Source organism: Podarcis bocagei (assembly GCF_964188305.1).
Source record: "Podarcis bocagei genome assembly, chromosome: 7".
Classification (NCBI taxonomy): Eukaryota; Metazoa; Chordata; class Lepidosauria; order Squamata; family Lacertidae; genus Podarcis; species Podarcis bocagei.
In genome coordinates this window covers 1,913,611-1,932,933 of record NC_138132.1, presented here as the reverse complement: position 1 = coordinate 1,932,933, position 19,323 = coordinate 1,913,611, and the positions used below count along the sequence as shown (strand labels likewise).

The 19,323-nt window shown below is 45.9% G+C and overlaps 1 protein-coding gene across 1 annotated transcript in view; it reads right to left on the bottom strand.

The window, feature by feature from the left end:
- The window catches only part of ADAD2 (adenosine deaminase domain containing 2), a 32,216-nt gene that overhangs the window by 12,242 nt on the left and 651 nt on the right, over nucleotides 1-19,323 (bottom strand). Inside the window, exons 3-13 of the mRNA XM_081202282.1 lie at nucleotides 17,563-17,620; nucleotides 15,883-15,950; nucleotides 15,068-15,125; nucleotides 14,043-14,107; nucleotides 13,756-13,869; nucleotides 13,468-13,516; nucleotides 12,711-12,785; nucleotides 11,395-11,557; nucleotides 8,975-9,167; nucleotides 4,052-4,230; nucleotides 1,015-1,116 (exon numbers count right to left, since the gene is read on the bottom strand). Of these exons, the coding sequence (XP_081058408.1) occupies nucleotides 1,015-1,116; nucleotides 4,052-4,230; nucleotides 8,975-9,167; nucleotides 11,395-11,557; nucleotides 12,711-12,785; nucleotides 13,468-13,516; nucleotides 13,756-13,869; nucleotides 14,043-14,107; nucleotides 15,068-15,125; nucleotides 15,883-15,950; nucleotides 17,563-17,620 (1,124 nt within the window). The remainder of the gene's footprint in view (nucleotides 1-1,014; nucleotides 1,117-4,051; nucleotides 4,231-8,974; nucleotides 9,168-11,394; nucleotides 11,558-12,710; nucleotides 12,786-13,467; nucleotides 13,517-13,755; nucleotides 13,870-14,042; nucleotides 14,108-15,067; nucleotides 15,126-15,882; nucleotides 15,951-17,562; nucleotides 17,621-19,323) is intronic.

The window sequence follows — 19,323 nt, the reverse complement described above, 5'->3', positions numbered from 1 at the left end:
CTAGAATTCAGAGTATCCATGGAAAGCAGTGGCGTAGCGTGGGTTGTCAGCACTCGGGGCAAGGCAAGTAATTTGCGCCCCCTAACCCATGGATTTGCGCCCCCTAACCCGTGGATTTGCGCCCCCTAACCCCCAGATGTTGCGCCTGGTGCGGCCGGCCCCCCCTGCACCCCCCACGCTACGCCACTGATGGAAAGGGAGTGAACGTTTACTAGGTAGAAACTGTACATTCAAAGTACGCTGCTTGCCGGGAAGTATGCTGGGAACTGTAGCTCTGTGAGAAACACACTGCCATCTGTTCCCAGGATTTTTAAAGCCACGTGTTTTAAATCAGGCGTAGGCAAACTCGGCCCTCCAGATTTATTTATTTTTATTACAATAAAGATCATCTTTATTGCCATTCTCCCATACAGAACAACGGAATTGAAAAATCTACATAAGACATTCAAAAACCAACAAGCCTGCTATCCCAACTATCCCAACCTGGTTAGCCCCCTAAAAGCTCTGATACCCCATAATTAAATACAATATACTCCCATAGAGACTACCTTCCATTGCGTTTAAAACCAAAATCACATTTGGGTAGAAACTGTTTCTCAGCCGGCTAGTCCTAGTCTTTATAACCCAGAAGGCAGAAGCTGAAAGAGATCATTTCCGGGGTGCACGCTATCCTGCACTATCTCTGCACCTTCTTTATGGCACCTGGAAGCATAGATTTGATCCAAGGTGGGAAGAGTGCACCCAATTATTCTCTCTGCAGTCTTTACAACCCTGGACAGCATTGTTTTTCCCCTGGCCGTGCAGCTCCCAAACCACACACACAGACCGTGAGTTAATACGCTCTCCACAGTACAATGGTAAAATAAAATAAAAAAGACTACAGTTCCCATCATCCCTGACCACTGGTCCTGTTAGCTAGGGATGATGGGAGTTGTAGTCCCAAAACATCTGGAGGGCCGAGTTTGCCTATGCCCGCTTTCAATATAGGGTGTGGGTGTGACACACAAGACATACTTTCATTTTGCTTCTCCAGTTGTGCATCCGAAACATCATCGATTGGTTGATCCCATCCATCCAGGAGCGGCTCCTTAAAAGAAGCCGAGGGCAGAAGGTGTGCTGCAGAAAGAATATCAGTGGGGAAGTGAGGAGGGGTGCAAAGCAGAGAAACAAAACAGGAGAGAGGGGCAGAAAGGAAAGCAGGAATCTCCCTGTTACCCTCAACACCCACAAAATATACTGACATTCCAGCTCCCAATGTCTACACACGAAGAGAAAGAAAACAGGGGGTAGACCTGCAGCAACCATGCAGTTTTATTTACATTAATCCACAACTGATATAAATCTTACCACGAGGCAGGGCAAAAAGACCTACTTAAGGTAGAAACAGTTGGGGTGGGTGATGGTTAACAAGACCCAGTCTGCTTCGTGACGTCACCCATACCTCCTGTACAAGAAGGAAGAATGTGCTTTTAACCTTTACTAAATTTAACAAGTTCTCATTTTTCCCACTGCAGAGTCGAGAAGTGTGTACATCTGGTTACCTTTTATCAGACATTCACCTCCAGTGCTTTGTAAAATATTTATTAAGAAGCATTTCACGTACAGAAAGCTTGACAAAATAAATGGACCGCATGGTTAGAATTGTGATTACAAACGAAAATGTGTAGCTGCTGCAGATCTACTACTACTTATTTTCAAACTCTTGAGATACGTAGACTTTTCTAGGAATCACTTTCTGCACTATTCATCATATACTGTAAGAATCCGCCCTTTGAGCTGACACAGCTCAAGCACTAAAAGAATCCTGTGGCAACTTTTAGCATATGCATTACAGCTTAAGCTTGGGAGGATGGGTTGATTCTAAATTTAATATAAAAGGTAAAGGGACCCCAGACCATTAGGTCCAGTTGTGGCTGACTCTGGGGTTGCGGCACTCATCTCGTTTTACTGGCCAAGGGAGCCGGCGTACAGCTTCCGGGTCATGTGGCCAGCAGGACTAAGCCGCTTTTGGCGCAACCAGAGCAGCGCACGGAAACGCCATTTACCTTCCCGCCGGAGTGGTACCTATTTATCTACTTGCACTTTGATGTGCTTTCGAACTGCTAGGTTGGCAGGAGCAGGGACTGAGCAACGGGAGCTCACCCCGTCGCGGGGATTCGAACCACCGACCTTCTGATTGGCAAGTCCTAGGCTCTGTGGTTTAACCCACAGTGCCACCCGCGTCCCTAAAATTTAATATAAATAAATAAAATAATAGGGCAATGAAGTGGTTGCTAGAATAATTTAAGCCTTTGGATCCCTGGATTTTGCAGGAAAAGGCACCGCCAAAGAGGTCAAATTGCTAGTGTGAAGAGCATCAGAGCCCTGAAGCTGGATGAGACCAAAGACCCATCTGGTCCAGAATCCTGTTTCCATGGTGGCCAACCAGATGTCCCTAACGAAGCCCACAAACAGGACATGAATGCTACAACATTCGTCAGGTTTAACCTGGCAGATTCCCTTGCCCTCTTAGTGCTGCTGGATTAAACTAACAATATTCTGCCACCCACCACCACAGCAATGGTAAAAAGGTAAGTCCAGCCAAAGGCGACTCTGGGGTTGCAGCTCATCTCGATTTCAGGCCAAGGGAGCTGGCGTTTGTCCACAGACAGCTTTCCGGGTCATGTGGCCAGCAGGACTAAACCGCTACTGGCGCACGGAGGGCCGTGACGAGTGCCAGAGCGGACGCGGGTGGCCCTGTGGTCTAAACCACTGAGCCTTTTGAGCTTGCTGATCATAAGGTCGGTGGTTCGAATCCCCATGATGGGATGAGCTCCCGTTGTTCTGTCCCAGCTCCTGCCAACCTAGCAGAAAGCACGCCAGTGCAAGTAGATAAATAGGTACCACTGTGGTGGGAAGGTAAACGGCGTTTCCGGGCACTCTGGCACTCGTCACAGTCCTCCGTGCGCCAGTAGCAGTTTAGTCTCTTTCAAATCAGAACCAGTGAGGGTGGTGAAGGTCCTATGTGAGTGTCTGGAGGCAGTTGGAGGATGGATGGCTGCTAACAGATTGAGATTGAATCCTGACAAGACAGAAGTACTGTTTTTGGGAGACAGCAGGCGTGCGGGTATGGAGGACTCCCTGGTCCTGAATGGGGCAACTCTGCCCCTGAAGGACCAGGTGCGCAGCCTGGGAGTCATTCTGGACTCACAGCTGTCCATGGAGGCGCAGGTCCATTCTGTGTCCAGGGCAGCTGTTTATCAGCTCCATCTGGTACGCAGGATGAGACCCTCTCTGCCTGTGGACTGTCTGGCCAGAGTGGTGCATGCTCTGGTTATCTCCCGCTTGGACTACTGCAATGTGCTCTACGTGGGGCTACCTTTGAAGGTGACCCGGAAACTACAACTAATCCAGAATGCGGCAGCTAGACTGGGGACTAGGAGTGGCTGCCGAGACCACATAACACCGGTCCTGAAAGACCTACACTGGCTCCCAGTACGTTTCCAGGCACAATTCAAAGTGTTGGTGCTGACCTTTAAAGCCCTCAATGGCCTCAGTCCAGTATACCTGACTGAGCGTCTCCACCTCCATTGTTCTGCCCGGACACTGAGGTCCAGCGCCGAGGGCCTTCTGGTGGTTCCCTCGCTGCGAGAAGTGAAGTTACAGGGAACCAGGCAGAGGGCCTTCTCGGTGGTGGTACCCGCCATGTGGAATGCCCTCCCAGCACAAGAGAAAAATAACTACCAAACTTTTAGAAGACATCTGAAGGCAGCCCTGTTTAGGGAAGCTTTTAATGTTTAATAGATTATTGTATTTTAGTGTTTTGTTGGAAGCCGCCCAGAGTGGCTGGGGAAACCCAGCCAGATGGGCGGGGTATAAATTATTATTATTATTATTAGTCCTGCTGGCCACATGACCCGGAAAGCTGTCTGTGGACAAACGCCGGCTCCCTCGGCCTGAAAGCGAGATGAGCGCCGCAACCCAGGGCTCCTTTACCTTTACCACAGCAAAGTTGCAACCACAGCGTTATTAATTCTCCTTTCAAGCCCAGTCCACCCTCTTCCGCATCTACCCTTTCCTTGTGTGGCACCGCTAGCGGATCCAGAGAGCTCTGGAGAAGGAAGAGGCTCCTGAACGGTTAGAAGTTGTCCTTCCCTCCAAGGCGACTGCATCCGATCTTTCTGCAGAGATGCTGCGGCAATTATTTTCTGGCAACCCTCTCCTGCTGCCTCTTCTTTGTCCGACATTTTTCTGGGAAGAAGGGAAACAGATAAAAATTTAAAACTCTCTGCTAGCAAGGAGAAGGGGTGTTTACAATTACACCTTTTTGCTTGAATGTCTAAGTTTTGCATCAATGTTGTGTTGCAAGGGCAATATAAGTTTTGCTATGTACCAAGGTTCCCGCATTGTTGGCAACCATCTGCCTCGAGATGCTATTGTGCTATTATTATATTTGTGTATTTTCTGTGAACTGCTTTGGGGAAACTACTATATATCGCTTTAAGTTGGGGGGGGGGTCTTTCTGGACGCCCTTCCAAAACCTGTGAAGGTCCAAGACGAAGCTTGGGTATGAAAACAAGATAATTGCGAGGGGAAGCCGGACGAAGATGTGGAGTTATGCTCCAGAGATCCAGACCGTGGGGAGCCCCAAAGAAATTAATAAATACAATTTGGACTATAATTTGATCTTTTTTATTTTTCTAATTGGAGTATTATGATTGGATATTTAATTGGATGTTTTCTATTGGGAAATCAATAAAAATGATCTTTTTTAAGAAAAAGAAAACAGGATAATTGCTGATGTTAAAACGGCAGGAATGAAAAACAGTAGCATCAGCAGAGATTTATGAAAAGCCAAATCAGAAGAAAAGCCTTTCTAACAAGTCTTGGTGAAATAGGAAGGCTTGAACAACTAGCCCTTGGCCAAGGGAGAAAGGTATGGCTCTGGCAGGCTTCCCTTGGGAAGGGATTCCTCAAGGCCAGGGGCCACCACAGAAAAGGCCGTGTGTTTTTTTTTGTGGCGGATGACAGTCTGCCATCCCTCAGTGGTTATGTGGAACTTGATGGGGAGATTTTTAACGGTCTGGATTTCCCCTCCCTAAATTGATTTTTGAATTCTGAATTTATCGCTATTCACGTTGTATGCTGTATTTTATGCTGTTTTTTGTTGCATCAGTTGTTTTAAATTTGTTGTTAGCCGCCCTAAGCCCGGTTTTCTGAACCGGGAAGGGCAGGGTATTAAAAAAAAATTATTATTTATTTAAATGGAAATGGATTGTTTTTTAGAGACTACCAGATTAAAGAAACATGACCGTTATTTGACCGGCCGTGAACCATTTTGACGGGGTTCTGTTTTGTTTCTGTTTTGCAATTAAGTCGTCATGAACAAAATGATTAAATCTGTCTAAACTGGTACATGTGAAAAGCACTATAGGTCAATCTTTTGTGTGCTTTTTTTCCCCTAAAAAAACTTCATTTTCAGGGGACGATGGCACACCCGCCTTGTCCCTCAGGAGAGGCCTTCTTCTTCTTCCCCACTTTGGTCCCAAACAGGGAGGAAAGGCCTCTTCCAAGATGGCGTCCGAGGCGCTAAACCAAAAACTGTGGCCCACGTATTCAAATTCAAAATCTGTTGCCCGGCCAACCGATCAAACGGTTCAACCACAAATCACCGTTTTTTCCCGTGTATAAGACTAGGTTTTTTTCACTCTAAATAATGTGGCGCATCTTATACACGGAGCCATCTCCTCCCCCCCACCCGCCATTTTCTTAAATTGGAGTCCCCAAAAATACTTATACATGGGGGGGCGTCTTAATAGATGGGAAGCCGCTTAAGAGAGGCTTAAATTTTGTTAAAACAGAATAAGCCAAACACCGCAATGGCCGCTATTCCCCCCTCCCAGAGCTTTTCCGCTCGCAAAATGGCCTCAGCTCACCCCAAGTCGCCCCTCAACTTGGGGTTTTTTTGAGGACCCCCCCAAAAAACATGGCCTCCTCCCCCCCCAAAAAAACTGGAGGGAATCCCCTCTAGAAAAATGGCCCCAAATTGGAGAATTTCATGGAGAAGGGGGGCTCACTTTTAGTATTTCTCCCCCCCCAAAAAAGCCCCAAATTCCTTCTCACTGCCCCCTCACAGGAGATACCCCTGAAAAACCTCCACATAAGGGCCCCCCAATAATTTAACTCAATAATTTAGCCCCTTTGCCCCAAAGCTCAATAACCCCCCAATAAATCAAAAATTGCTCTCCCAAAAAATTAAACGTCCCACCCAAATCTCCCTCCCTGAAATGTGAAGGAGACCCACCCCGCCTATCCCATAATAATAATAATAAATTTTATTTATACACCGCACTAACACCAATAAAATCACAGTAAAAACATAATGGGGGGGAGAACCAATTTAAAATACAGGTTAAAATGCCATTTAAAATGCAGGCTCCGCAGCCCCCCCCCAAAAGGTGTTTCCACACAAGCCCCTTTCTTGCCTCCCCCGTTAATTCGGATTAATTGGGGAGGCGCTGAGGAGGAGATGGGGCTTTGGAGTGTCCCATAGCTAGCTTGGGGGGGGATGAAGTGGAGGGGGGGTATCCTATGAAAAGCAGGAAATGTGCAAGGAAGGAAAGCATTAACTCTGGCAGTTTGGGGGGGTTGCAGAAAAATGGGGTGCATGGAGGGGGCGCTGAGTGCATCGCAAAAGAGCTGCTTTGGTGCAAAGTTGGAGGGTGCAAAGGCGCCTGCTGCAAATTAAGAGGGGGAGATGGAGCAGGTTCAGTGCACCTCTTGGGGTGCAAAGGAGGGTTGCATTTTGGGGGGGTGTTATTTGGGGGGGGACCTGCTTGCAAACACAGCTAGCTAGAAAGCTAAATGGGCGAGGGTGCAAAATGGATGCAACAGGAACATGGAACTGGCAGAAATGACTTGGGCCTGGTCTTATTCAACATCTTTATCAACGACTTGGATGATGGACTCAAGGGCATCCTGATCAAATTTGCAGATGACCCCAAACTGGGAGGGGTGGCTAACACCCCAGAGGACAGGATCACACTTCAAAACGACCTTGACAAATTAGAGAACTGGGCAAAAGCAAACAAGATGAATTTTAACAGGGAGAAATGTAAAGTATTGCACTTGGGCAAAAAAAATGAGAGGCACAAATACAAGATGGGGGACACCTGGCTTGAGAGCAGTACATGTGAAAAGGATCTAGGAGTCTTGGTTGACCACAAACTTGACATGAGCCAACAGTGTGACGCGGCAGCTAAAAAAGCCAATGCAATTCTGGGCCGCATCAATAGGAGTATAGCATCTAGATCAAGGGAAGTAATAGTGCCACTGTATTCTGCTCTGGTCAGACCTCACCTGGAGTACTGTGTCCAGTTCTGGGCACCACAGTTCAAGAAGGACACTGACAAACTGGAACGTGTCCAGAGGAGGGCAACCAAAATGGTCCAAGGCCTGGAAACGATGCCTTATGAGGAACGGCTAAGGGAGCTGGGCATGTTTAGCCTGGAGAAGAGGAGGTTAAGGGGTGATATGATAGCCATGTTCCAATATAGAAAAGGATGTCACATAGAGGAGGGAGAAAGGTTGTTTTCTGCTGCTCCAGAGAAGCGGACACGGAGCAATGGATCCAAACTACAAGAAAGAAGATTCCACCTAAACATTAGGAAGAACTTCCTGACAGTAAGAGCTGTTTGACAGTGGAATTTGCTGCCAAGGAGTGTGGTGGAGTCTCCTCCTTTGGAGGTCTTTAAGCAGAGGCTTGACAACCATATGTCAGGAGTGCTCTGATGGTGTTTCCTGCTTGGCAGGGGGTTGGACTCGATGGCCCTTGTGGTCTCCTCCAACTCTAGGATTCGATGATTCTATGATTCTATGACTGGCAGAATCCGAGATCAGGGAGAAGAGGTGGTGGAAGAAGACTGGAAGAAATTTAAAAACTACTTGCAGAAATACTGTAAAATTAATGAATGTTAAAGGGATGTTGGATTGAAAATAAGCGGTATTGGTAAAAAGATTAACAAGAATATGTAAATATGGATTGATAATGGTGGAAAATATATATTTATAATAGGCTAAGATGCTGAGCAAGGATAAATGATAGAGAGTAAGGGCTTGCTGAATTAAATATCTGAACTGGAATACAAAAAGGGAGGTGTGAGGAGGTCAGGAAACTAGTAAATGAAGTATAAGATATGAAAATATTGATTTTTTTGTTCTTTCTTTTCTTTTTGCTAACTGCTTTCTATTTTGCATTTTTCATGTGTTTTGTTTTTGTATCTTTGTAGTTCTTTTTTCTTCTATTAGGGTTATTTTTTGTTCTTATTTTTTATGTTTAAACTTTGAAACTTTTTTATTGTTTGTAAAATTTCAATAAATATTACTTTTTAAAAAAAGCAACAGGGAGAAGAGGCGGGGGGGGGGAGGCAAGAGGGTTTGATACCACGGGGGTAATTCATGGGGGTGGTACCTTGCACCCCACGTTGCAAGGGAAGACCACTCTTTGAGTGGTTTATTTATTTTATATATTTATTTGAGTGGTTTATTTATTTATTTTTATTGCTCTCCCACCATCCAGGAACCCCGCTTCTAATTTCCCCCACCAAGTTGCAAATGAATTAAAACCCAGCTGCTTCTCCACGTGTTTGAGTGAGGATCCACTTTGAAGCTAATGGGGGGGGGGGTGAGGAAGAAATCTGCAACGGCGACCAATCCGGTAAAAGGAAAGTCAGTCCGTTTTATTGCACGCAGCCAAAGGCTGCCGCAATGCACACAGAATCATTCAAAAATTAAAAGAAAATATACTGGATTAATACAAAAACATGTATGTTATCAAGACTTTACCTACTCTAAACAGAGCTATAAAAGTACCTTCATATACAAATTAAGACATTAAACAATCAAATTTATAAACTGAAATTATCACGTGGCCACTAATGTATTAAAAAATGATGTTAATTAATACAGTGGTAAAAGAAAAGGAGGGAGATCTCACAGGCTCCTCCCACCCCGCTTGGGGATCCATTGCAACGCCTTTAAGGATCGCAGCCCGAGGAATGGGTGTCTTTTAATAACTTGGAGGGAGTAAAAAGCAGGATTGAGATTTGTGCTGCAGATTTGGAAGGGAAATCCACCATCCTCACCGGGGGGGGGGGAATCTACTTGCTTTCTCAGGTTAAGCCAGGCGCCTTGGGTTTATTTATTTATTTTATTTTGCACGTGCAAAATTTTGCACGCCCCAGTTGCTCCAGAGGACGCTTTGCATACGGATCCCGTGCAATCAGAAGCAATTGCTCGCCACGTAATCCTTGTTGTGCGTGAGGTTGTTTTACCTGCGAAAAGATGTCGGTGCCTTGCGTGGGCTCACAGGGGTCTCTGCAAAATGCAGTGAAACGGTTTGGAAACGTAAACGCGGGACTTTAAACAGCTGCAAGGAGGAAATGGCTCCACTTCGGAGCTCGCAAGTTGCGCCTCTAGGTGGCGTATCCTGAGCATGTGATCACTGCAAACCGGAGTTTAAAGGGGTGGCGGCAGGTCACCTATTAATTGCAACACCATCGTGTAACATTCAGGTTTGCAAACCTTGGCAATTGCTGTCTTGAGAGCGCTTGCATTAAACAGAGATTTTAAAAGAATGGAAAGAAAGTGTCTGCTTGCTTAAATAAATTAATACTTCTGAGAATAGTAATAATAATAATAATAATAATAATAATAATAATAATAATAATAATAATAATAATAATAATTTGTACCCTCCCATATGGCTAGGTCTCCCCAGCCACTCTGGGAGGCTTCCAACAAAGATTAAAAATACATTAAAATACATTAATATATATATGACTTTCAAGTTCCAACGTGGCAGCTCCCAGTGTGGTCAGTTTTTGCTTTCATTGGGGGAGGGGGGAAAGTTTATTTCACTGAGAAAAGTGGAAATCCCACCAGGAGGTGCAAAAGGTGATCTCAAAGCTTCCTGTGTGTTTGCAGAAACTGGTATAGTGGAAGATTTATTTCATTTATATCATGCTTTTCCTTCAAGTAGGCTTAACATGGTTCTTTCCCCCACCCTCTGCATTTTACCCTCACTTTATGCTCACAACCCTGCAAAGGAGGTCTGGCTGACTCTCTCGCCCATGAATTTGTCTAATTTTCTCTTAAAGCCATCTAGGTTGGTGTCCACTGCTGGCTCTTGCGGGAGCAGCTGCTGAGGCTTTAATAAAAATAAAATTAATGAAAACAACTGATAACTTGGTGGCCTGCAATGGTTCCTCCAAATGGTTCCATTGCTTGAGGTGGAAAGATCGCCTTGTCTAATACAGTGGTACCTTGGTTCTCTGCAGGGATGCGGGTGGTGCTGTGGGTTAAACCACAGAGCCTAGGACTTGCCGATCAAACGGGGGGAGCTCCCGTTGCTCGGTCCCTGCTCCTGCCACCCCAGCAGTTCGAAAGCACAAAGTAGATAAATAGGTACCACTCCGGCGGGAAGGTAAATGGTGTTTCCATGTGCTGCTCTGGCTACATAACCCAGAAGCTGTACGCCGGCTCCCTCAGCCAATAAAGCGAGATGAGCGCCACAACCCCAGTCATCCGCGACTGGACCTAATGGTCAGGGGTCCCTCTACCTTTACCTTACCTTGGTTCTCAAACACTTTGGTTCCCAAACGCCAAAAACTCAGACGTAGGTGTTCCGGTTTTCAAGCGTTTTTCGGAAGCTGAACGTCTGATGCGGCTGCTGGCTATTATTTCCGGGGCGTCTGCACCAATCTGAAGCCACGCCTTGGTTTCCGAACATTTCAGAAGTCAAACGGACTTCCAGAACGGATTAAGTTTGGCACTTTTATTTTTGCTCTTTATTTTGCGTTTTTGTTTTTGAGGCCTTTTAGTTTAATTTGTTTTTGTGACAGTGTGGAACCCAGTTCAGCTACTGATTGATTGACTGATTGTGTGACTGCGGAAATAGATAAAAGCCCCCCATCAAAACAATGACTATCATCCGTGCAGGTAAGAAAAAAAAAATACTTTTAATTTTTATCATCTACAAAACTATCTTATTTATTTTATAGTACAGTACATTGATTATTGCTTTCATTTTATGGAGCCATGGTCTCGTTAGGTAGCAAAATTCATGTTCAATTGCTGTTTTAGGGGTTGCTTTTAAAAGTCTGGAACAGATTAAGCCGTTTTGCATTACTTCCTATGGGAAAGCGCACCTTGGTTTTGGAACGCTTTGGTTTTGGAACGGACTTCTGGATTAAGTTTGAGAACCAAGGGACCACTGTAGTAGAGCCCAGGGAATTCTATTAAAAGAACACACACCAGAGTACGTATCCATCCCTAAAGTTTTTATTTTGATTTTGGCTGCTTCTCGCCTTTTTGTCCACCTTGCAGAATTCACATCTCCGCCTGCCTGGAGTCAGGGGCAGGGGTTGCGTGGGAACTTCTGGCTGGTGGGAAAATAGAAAACCATCCTCTCGCTCCCGCAGGGCTTATAAGGGGAGGTGTTGTAGTCGGAGTCCTCGATGCAGCTGGAGGAGAAATTGCTGTGGAGCGAAACCTTTATTTGCACCAATATTTGACGCCCCTGCAAAGAGGGAAAAAAAGATTTGAGAAGAGGGTGTACTGTGCTATATTAGAAGCAAAAAAAACTTGTTTGATGAATTAGAAGAGTCACAAAAAGATTCCACCGAGCACATGGATTGATAATATGGACAGATTGGCTACATACGAACGAATTGCATGTCGACGAAAAAAATAAGAACGGATAAATATGAAGAAATCTGGAACGAATATTTAAGCGATAAGGCGGATAGTGGTGGGAAGTAGGGGGAGAGGAGAGCGATTGAAAAATATTGTTTAAAAAGGTGTAGTCATAGGTATATCCGTGTATTCAAATCTAAATTGTCAAATTGTGTTGTTATTGTTTTTGTTGTATGTGTCTTTTGCGGTTGATGTTTGTATCGAAAAACGATTAAACAAATTAACCCTTGAACACTTCATAGCTAAAGAACAAGATGGGTGACACCTGGCTTGAGAGCAGTAAATGTGAAAAGGATCTAGGAGTCTTGGTTGACCACAAACTTGACATGAGCCAACAGTGTGACGCGGCAGCTAAAAAAGCCAATGCAATTCTGGGCTGCATCAATAGGAGCATAGCATCTAGATCAAGGGAAGTATTAGTGCCGCTGTATTCTGCTCTGGTCAGACCTCACCTGGAGTACTGTGTCCAGTTCTGGGCACCACAGTTCAAGAAGGACACTGGCAAACTGGAACGTGTCCAGAGGAGGGCAACCAAAATGGTCCAAGGCCTGGAAACGATGCCTTATGAGGAACGGCTAAAGGAGCTGGGCATGTTTAGCCTGGAGAAGAGGAGGTTAAGGGGTGATATGATAGCCATGTTCAAATATATAAAAGGATGTCACATAGAGGAGGGAGAAAGGTTGTTTTCTGCTGCTCCAGAGAAGCGGACACGGAGCAATGGATCCAAACTACAAGAAAGAAGATTCCACCTAAACATTAGGAAGAACTTCCTGACAGTGAGAGCTGTTCGACAGTGGAATTTGCTGCCAAGGAGTGTGGTGGAGTCTCCTACTTTGGAGGTTTTTAAGCAGAGGATTGACAACCATATGTCAGGAGTGCTTTGATGGTGTTTTCTGCTTGGCAGGGGGTTGGACTCGATGGCCCTTGTGGTCTCTTCCAACTCTATGATTCTATGATTCTATGAAAAGGTAACCCACCCGGACGTCAGTCACACACTGGAGTTCATATTGGTCTCCCAGGACGGGCCGCAACACAGTCATGAAGGTGCTGATCTGAGAATGAGAATTGCAGGCAGGATGGGGCAGAGAACTACAGTTAGGACATATACAGGAAGCTGCTAAGCTATTGGTCCACCCACATCAGTGTTGTCTACACAGGCTGCCAGCAGCAGCTCTCTGGGGTTTTCAAGCTAAGTCTCTCCCAGGCCTAGAATCATATGCTGTCCGCTGCTCTTTGGGGCTGGATAATATTTTTTTCTTGATTTCCCCCTCTAAAAACTAGGTGCGTCTTGTGGTCTGGTGCGTCCTATAGAGCGAAAAATACGATAATTGTTTCCCTGGGCACTGTGGTTTAACCCTCCCTGAATTACCATTCAAAGGAACCCTTATTAAACTACAGTGCCCAGAATTCTTTGAGGGGAAGATTGTCCTTTGAAGAGATAGTGCATACACAACCTTTTATGTGAATCCTTTCTGTGAACCGCCCCGAGACCTCCTGGTATAGGGTGGTGTAGAAATCCAATAAATAATAATAATAAATAATAATAATAATAATAATAATAATAATTAATAATAACCACCTTAATAGACTTATTGCAGGCCAGGAGGATGAGGAGATGAATTAAAAATGTAATGAGGACCCAGCTATTTTATGGCGGCCTTCCGTAACCCACCTCCCTCTCCTCCCCAATTTCTCAGATCTCCACGGAAACAAAAAATAGGACAGAATAGGTACCTGGTAGCTCTGGATACAAGATGGGATGATGGCAGCTCTTTGAAAGGCGCTGTGTTCAGAAAGAGAGTGTAAAACAGGGTCATTTAGCTACAGCAGCGACTCCTTTCTGCCCTAGAGACCAATTGAAAAATGATGGTGATTTTGGTGCGGCACTTAATTCTTTTTCTGCCTGTGGCAGCCATTGTAAGGCGCACTGTGCTAGATGCCGTTTGGGTTTTAGTTGTGTTTTATGTACATCTTTCCCACCGAATCCAAATTGTGATACACCGTACGGCCGTATCAGCTCACCTGTCGATGTTATATTTTGTGCGCAGGAAGAGAGCGGCTCGGAAGTATTTGTCGGGAGAGCTCAGCGCTTCCACGCAGCCGGCGCAGCTCCCGTGTTTCTGCCACTCTTTGTCCCTGGGCGGGAAGAAACAGCCGTTGGCAGGCACACCCAACATCTCTCCACCTGAGCCTTCCCCAACTCTGCCCCCGCCAGATGTTTGGGACTACGACTTCCATCAGCCCCAGCTAGCGCATGTCCCTTCTCCAACCCCAGCCCCCTTCTCTCTTAAGCCCCCTGCCTTGGTTACCAGAACTGGAAGTTGCTCAGGTTGATGAAGGATGGCCAATGCTCGTTCAGTTCAGACGTCAAGTCCTGCAGGAAAGGAAGGTGGTGGGGAGTGTTAGTATTCCTGCTCCGTGATTGCCGTCATGGGATTGTTGTCTTTCACATGACGGTGTATGTTTTGACTCCACCGAGTGGGAAGTGGCGGAGACAGGATGTTTGTGTTCCTGTGTTCCGTGAAGTGGGACTATTGTCCTTTGTTCTTTTTCTCTTTGCTGTCTGATGCTAGAGAGCGAGGGAGCCGTGTTGCAGTGCTCCATGTGTGTTTATATGTAAATGAAGTAGATTAGCCAAACTGCTGAGTTGCACAAACTCTGTGGATCCCTAAGTGTGCCGGTGTCTGGTGGCATCGGTCGCTGTGATGTTCGGGATGAAGAAAGCTTTTGAAACTCCCGAACAATCGACCAGGAGGGAGAGAACATGCCAGTCGGGCATGTGTCTCTGCCAGGCTCCTACTCGAGTGTAGGCTGAACTCCTGACAGGGAGCAGGCTACTTGAGACAATCGTATCATCCTGAGGACTACGTCTGGGGCTGGCCCTACCATTAGGCAAGTCAGCTCAAGGGGCGGGCAGATCAGGGCCCTCTTAAGCATATCCGGCGCCGTGGTGCAAAAATACCTTTGGCATCCTGTCCCGTCCCCCCTCCCCATTTCCCAGAGTTACCGACAATTTTTTTTAGGGAGGGAACACCAGCAGCGGCAGAGGAAGCCTCTTGGGACGGGACGGCGGTTATTGTTCTTATTTTGATTTTATATATTGTGATCTTTTCTGTGAACCACCTGAGGCCTCTGGGTATAGGGCGGTATATAAATCAAACCAACAAACCACAAGGGTCGCCTTGTCCTGCAATGCAGAAATCTTTCACCTAGCGTGGGATTCGAACCCAGAAACCTAAAATTAAATGTCTCGCGCTCTACCCGCTGAGCTGCCCCAGGTCGTTGGAAGCAGGGCCACCGAAGCCAAACTTTGCAGCAAAAAGGTTCTACTCACCACCAGGTCGGAGGGGAAGAGGTATCGATATGGGCAGCAGCCCATGATGTGGCTGGGCCTGTGGATTTCAAGGGCAGGAAGAGGAGGTGAAGGAGGCTGGAACCTTTTCTATTCCAGCAGGCAATTAAGAATGCATCATATTGTCTTAATTTAACTTTGTTCTATGGTTTTAATTGTATGGTTTTAAGTATAATTGTTGTAAGCAACTCTGATATTTTTAAGTAGCGTGTGTGCGTGTGTTGTGTGTGTGTGCACGCATGTATATACACACACACACTCAGGGCCAGATTTAGGTTTGATGAGGCCCTCAGCTCCTGAAGATAATGGGGCCCTTTCTATGTCCAGCTGTCCTTTGTCAACAACAAATCGTCACTATTTTTGTGTGTGCGTTGAATATATGCTAGGTGGTAATTTGTGGACCTCATAGGTATCTCAAGCCATTTGCACATGTTGCCCTACAACCAGTCCATGCAGAATGTTGGCACCCTATATATAGAAAGGAGCAAACCAGTGATAGTTTAGGGAGCAGGCGAGCAGGCAGGGCCCATGACTTACATCATAGGAGCCTGCACAACACAAAACATGGTTGCTGTAGGTAGGTTTTATTTTATTTGTTTTTTATCTTATATTTTGGAAATGTACATCCACTTTTCCCCCCTCTAAATTTTCTGGGGGCCCTAGGCTAGAGCTTGTTCAATTTATATGTAAATCCGGCACTGCTTAATATATATATTTAAGTAAGAAAATAAATACTTCACTGAAGTCCAAGCAATAAATACATGCCTCCCATACCAGCCCAAATGAGATCGCCTCACCATAATCCATGGATAGTCCAGGTGTTTGCGTCTTTCGGCAGGGCGCACTCAAACCTCCTTCCCAGAGCCTACAAATGCATGTCAGAAAGCAGAAGATGGGTTAGATTCCCGAAGGTACAGCATAGCCACAAACCTCATTTCCCCCTTTTTGTGTTTGTGTGTGTGTGATTCGTAGAATTGTAGAGTTTGAACGGGCTCCAGGGGTCATCCAGTCCAACCCAGGAATCTTTCACCCAACGTGGGGCTTGGACCCACAACCCTGAGATTAAGAATCTCATGCTCTACTTGGCTGAGCTATCCTCTATTTATTAATACAGCTTAACAATTAAGGGACGCGGGTGGCACTGTGGGTTAAACCACAGAGCCTAGGGCTTGCCGATCAGAAGGTCAGCGGTTCAAATCCCCGCGACGGGGTGAGCTCCCGTTGCTCGGTCCCTGCTCCTGCCAACCTAGCAGTTTGAAAGCATGTCAAAGTGCAAGTAGATAAATAGGTACCACTCTGGCAGGAAGGTAAACAGCGTTTCCGTGCGCTGCTCTGGTTCGCCAGAAGCGGCTCAGTCATGCCGGCCACATGACCTGGAAGCTGTACACCGGCTCCCTCGGCCAATAAAGCGAGATGAGCGCCGCAACCCCAGAGTTGGTCACAACTGGACCTAATGGTCAGGAGTCCCTTTACCTTTACCTTTACCTTTAAAAATTAAGCAGAGGTTTGATTTCATTTCTGTTCCCTTCAACTCATATTTCTCTTCCTGCTATTGGACGAAGTCCAAACTCCATTGAACTACAACTCCCATCATCCCTTGCCACTGGGCATGTTGCCTGGGGCTGATGGGAGCTAGAGTCCCCCCACGGCTGCTTCTTTTAACCCCTTCTCATGGATGGCGCTGTGGTCTAAACCACTGAGCCTCTTGGGCTTGCCGATCGGAAGGTTGGCGGTTCGAATCCCCGCGACGGGGTGAGCTCCCGTTGCTCAGTCCCAGCTCCTGCCAACCTAGCAGTTCAAAAGCACACCAGTACAAGTAGATAAATTGGTACCGCTGTGGCGGGAAGGTAAACTGCGTTTCTATGCGCTCTGGCACTTGCCACGGTCCTCCGTGCACCAGTAGTGGTTTAGTCCTGCTGGCCACATAACACGGAAAGCTGGCCACATAACGTGGAAAGCCGGCTCCCTCGGCCTGAAAGCGAGATGATCGCCGCAACCCCAGAGTCACCTTTGACTAGACCAGGGGTCGCCAAGGTTTACCTTGCCTGGGCTGGTTCACTCCATGGGCTGGATCGCACATGAGCGCAAGAGCACGCGCACCAGCGATTTCCGGTGTCTGTGTCTGCGCAGACGTGATTTCCAATGTCTGCCTGTGTGCAGATGCGATTTTCGGCATCTGCGCATGTGGAGACTTGATTTCCGGTGCCGCGAAAGCAAGTCCCCGTGCTGTGCTGCACCGGTTTCGCGCTGCACGTGGGGACTCGCCGAGCAGCTTGTGGGCTAGTTAAACAACCCCAAGGGCCGCTTGTGACCCATGGGCCTTAGGTTGCTGACCCCTGGACTAGACTTAACCGTCCAGGGGTCCTTTACCTTTACCTGTTGCAACTGCTCTGCCACTGTCTTATTAAGCCAGGTAATACGCAGAGATGTTAACTGTTCAAAAAGGGAGTGTCCCCCAATTAGAAACTTTTACTCACTATGCAGAAGGTTCCAGGCCACATCTGGACAAAGCTCATGCATCGCCAAGGACAGGACCTGCAGTCAGAGAAAGAGAAGTCTCCCAGTTTCTCCTCCTTTCAAAAGTCTTCAGATCAGTTCATTCTTCGCCCCCTCACTTCCACCAAAAGACTGATACCGATTCACTGGAAAGATAATACTATGAACCACCACCCCCCTTTGATCAAGGGATAGAAAATGAACAGATTGCTTTTAGACGCAGATTGTGTATGGATAAATGCAATAATACTTAGAATGCATTTATTAAAAAATATTACGACTTGTTAATAATTGTATACTCGTTGGAATAATCACCTTACTTATGCACCTGCATATTGTATTGCAGTTTCAAGCACCTTTCTTTCACTTTATTTGTCCATTGAATTTTTTCAATAAAATATATATTTTTAAACAAGATCAGTTCCCAACATTTCTGTACCAGTTTGCGGTTTTATTTATTTATTGAATTTTTTAGTCTCTATCTTGCCCAGGGTGACTTCCAACCAACCTTTCCTTTTAGTAAACACTTTCACTGTATATGTGTGTGTGTGTGTGTGTGTGTGTGTGTGTATAAAAGTCCTCGTGAAAATTTTTAAGGTCAATTTCTCATTAATTACACATTTTTGCAAGCCATTTCACCTAACATATTCATCTTCCTAACATTTACTGTATTTTTCCGTGTATAACATGCCCCCGTGTATGACACCCCCTATTTTGGGGGACTCAAAATTAGAAAATGGGGGGGGGAGATTGCCCCCTGTGTATAAGACTACCTCCCCTTTTTAACATCATTTTTTGTAAAAAAAAAAAAAGTAGTCTTATATACGGAAAAATACGGTATATAGTACTTGATTGTGTAGAAAACAAAAGAAAACCTCAAAGTGGTTTACAAAAAGAGCGAAACAGTAAAACTATCAGTAAAATAAAAACCACTATTTAAAACATCAAAAAAAAAATATGAAACCAACAATCAACTAAAAACAGATGAAAACACATGTCATCATTCTACATCTCTGCCTAGGCTTGTCTAAACAAAAATGCTTTTAGCAGGTGCTGAAAAGAGTACAGTTTTATGTGCGCTTTGATACACAGTTTTGCTTGGAGAACTGTATTGCGAAATTCAGAGGTGCACAAAATTCTCATGACAGCTGTATTCCAGTTTGCATGTTGTTCTGGGAAGCGTGAATCAGGTTTTTCATTAAAACACAAACTGAAATTCTCCGTCCATCCCCACCTGTAATGCAGAGACTGTTGTTTAGTTGTGTCCGACTCTTTGTGACCCCCTGGACCAGACCACAGCCTCCTGCAGTTTGGTCAAACTCATGCTGGTAGCTTCGAGAACACTGCCCCACCATCTCGTCCTCTGTCGTCCCCTTCTCCTTGTGCCCTCCATCCTTCCCAACATCAGGGTCTTTTCCAGGGAGTCTTCTCTTCTCATGAGGTGGCCAAAGTCTTGGAGCCTCAGCTTCAGGATCTGTCCTTCCAGTGAGCACTCAAGGCTGATTTCCTTCAGAATGGAGAGGTTTGATCTTCTTGCAGTCCATGGGACTCTCAAGAGTCTCCTCCAGCACCAGAATTCAAAAGCATCCATTCTTCGGCGATCAGCCTTCTTTGTGGTCCAGCTCTCACTTCCATACATCACGACTGGGAAAACCAGAGCTTTAACTAAAAGGGCCTTTGTCGGCAAGGGGCTGTCTCTGCTTTTTAAGATGCTGTCTAGGTTTGTTGTTGCTTTTCTCCCA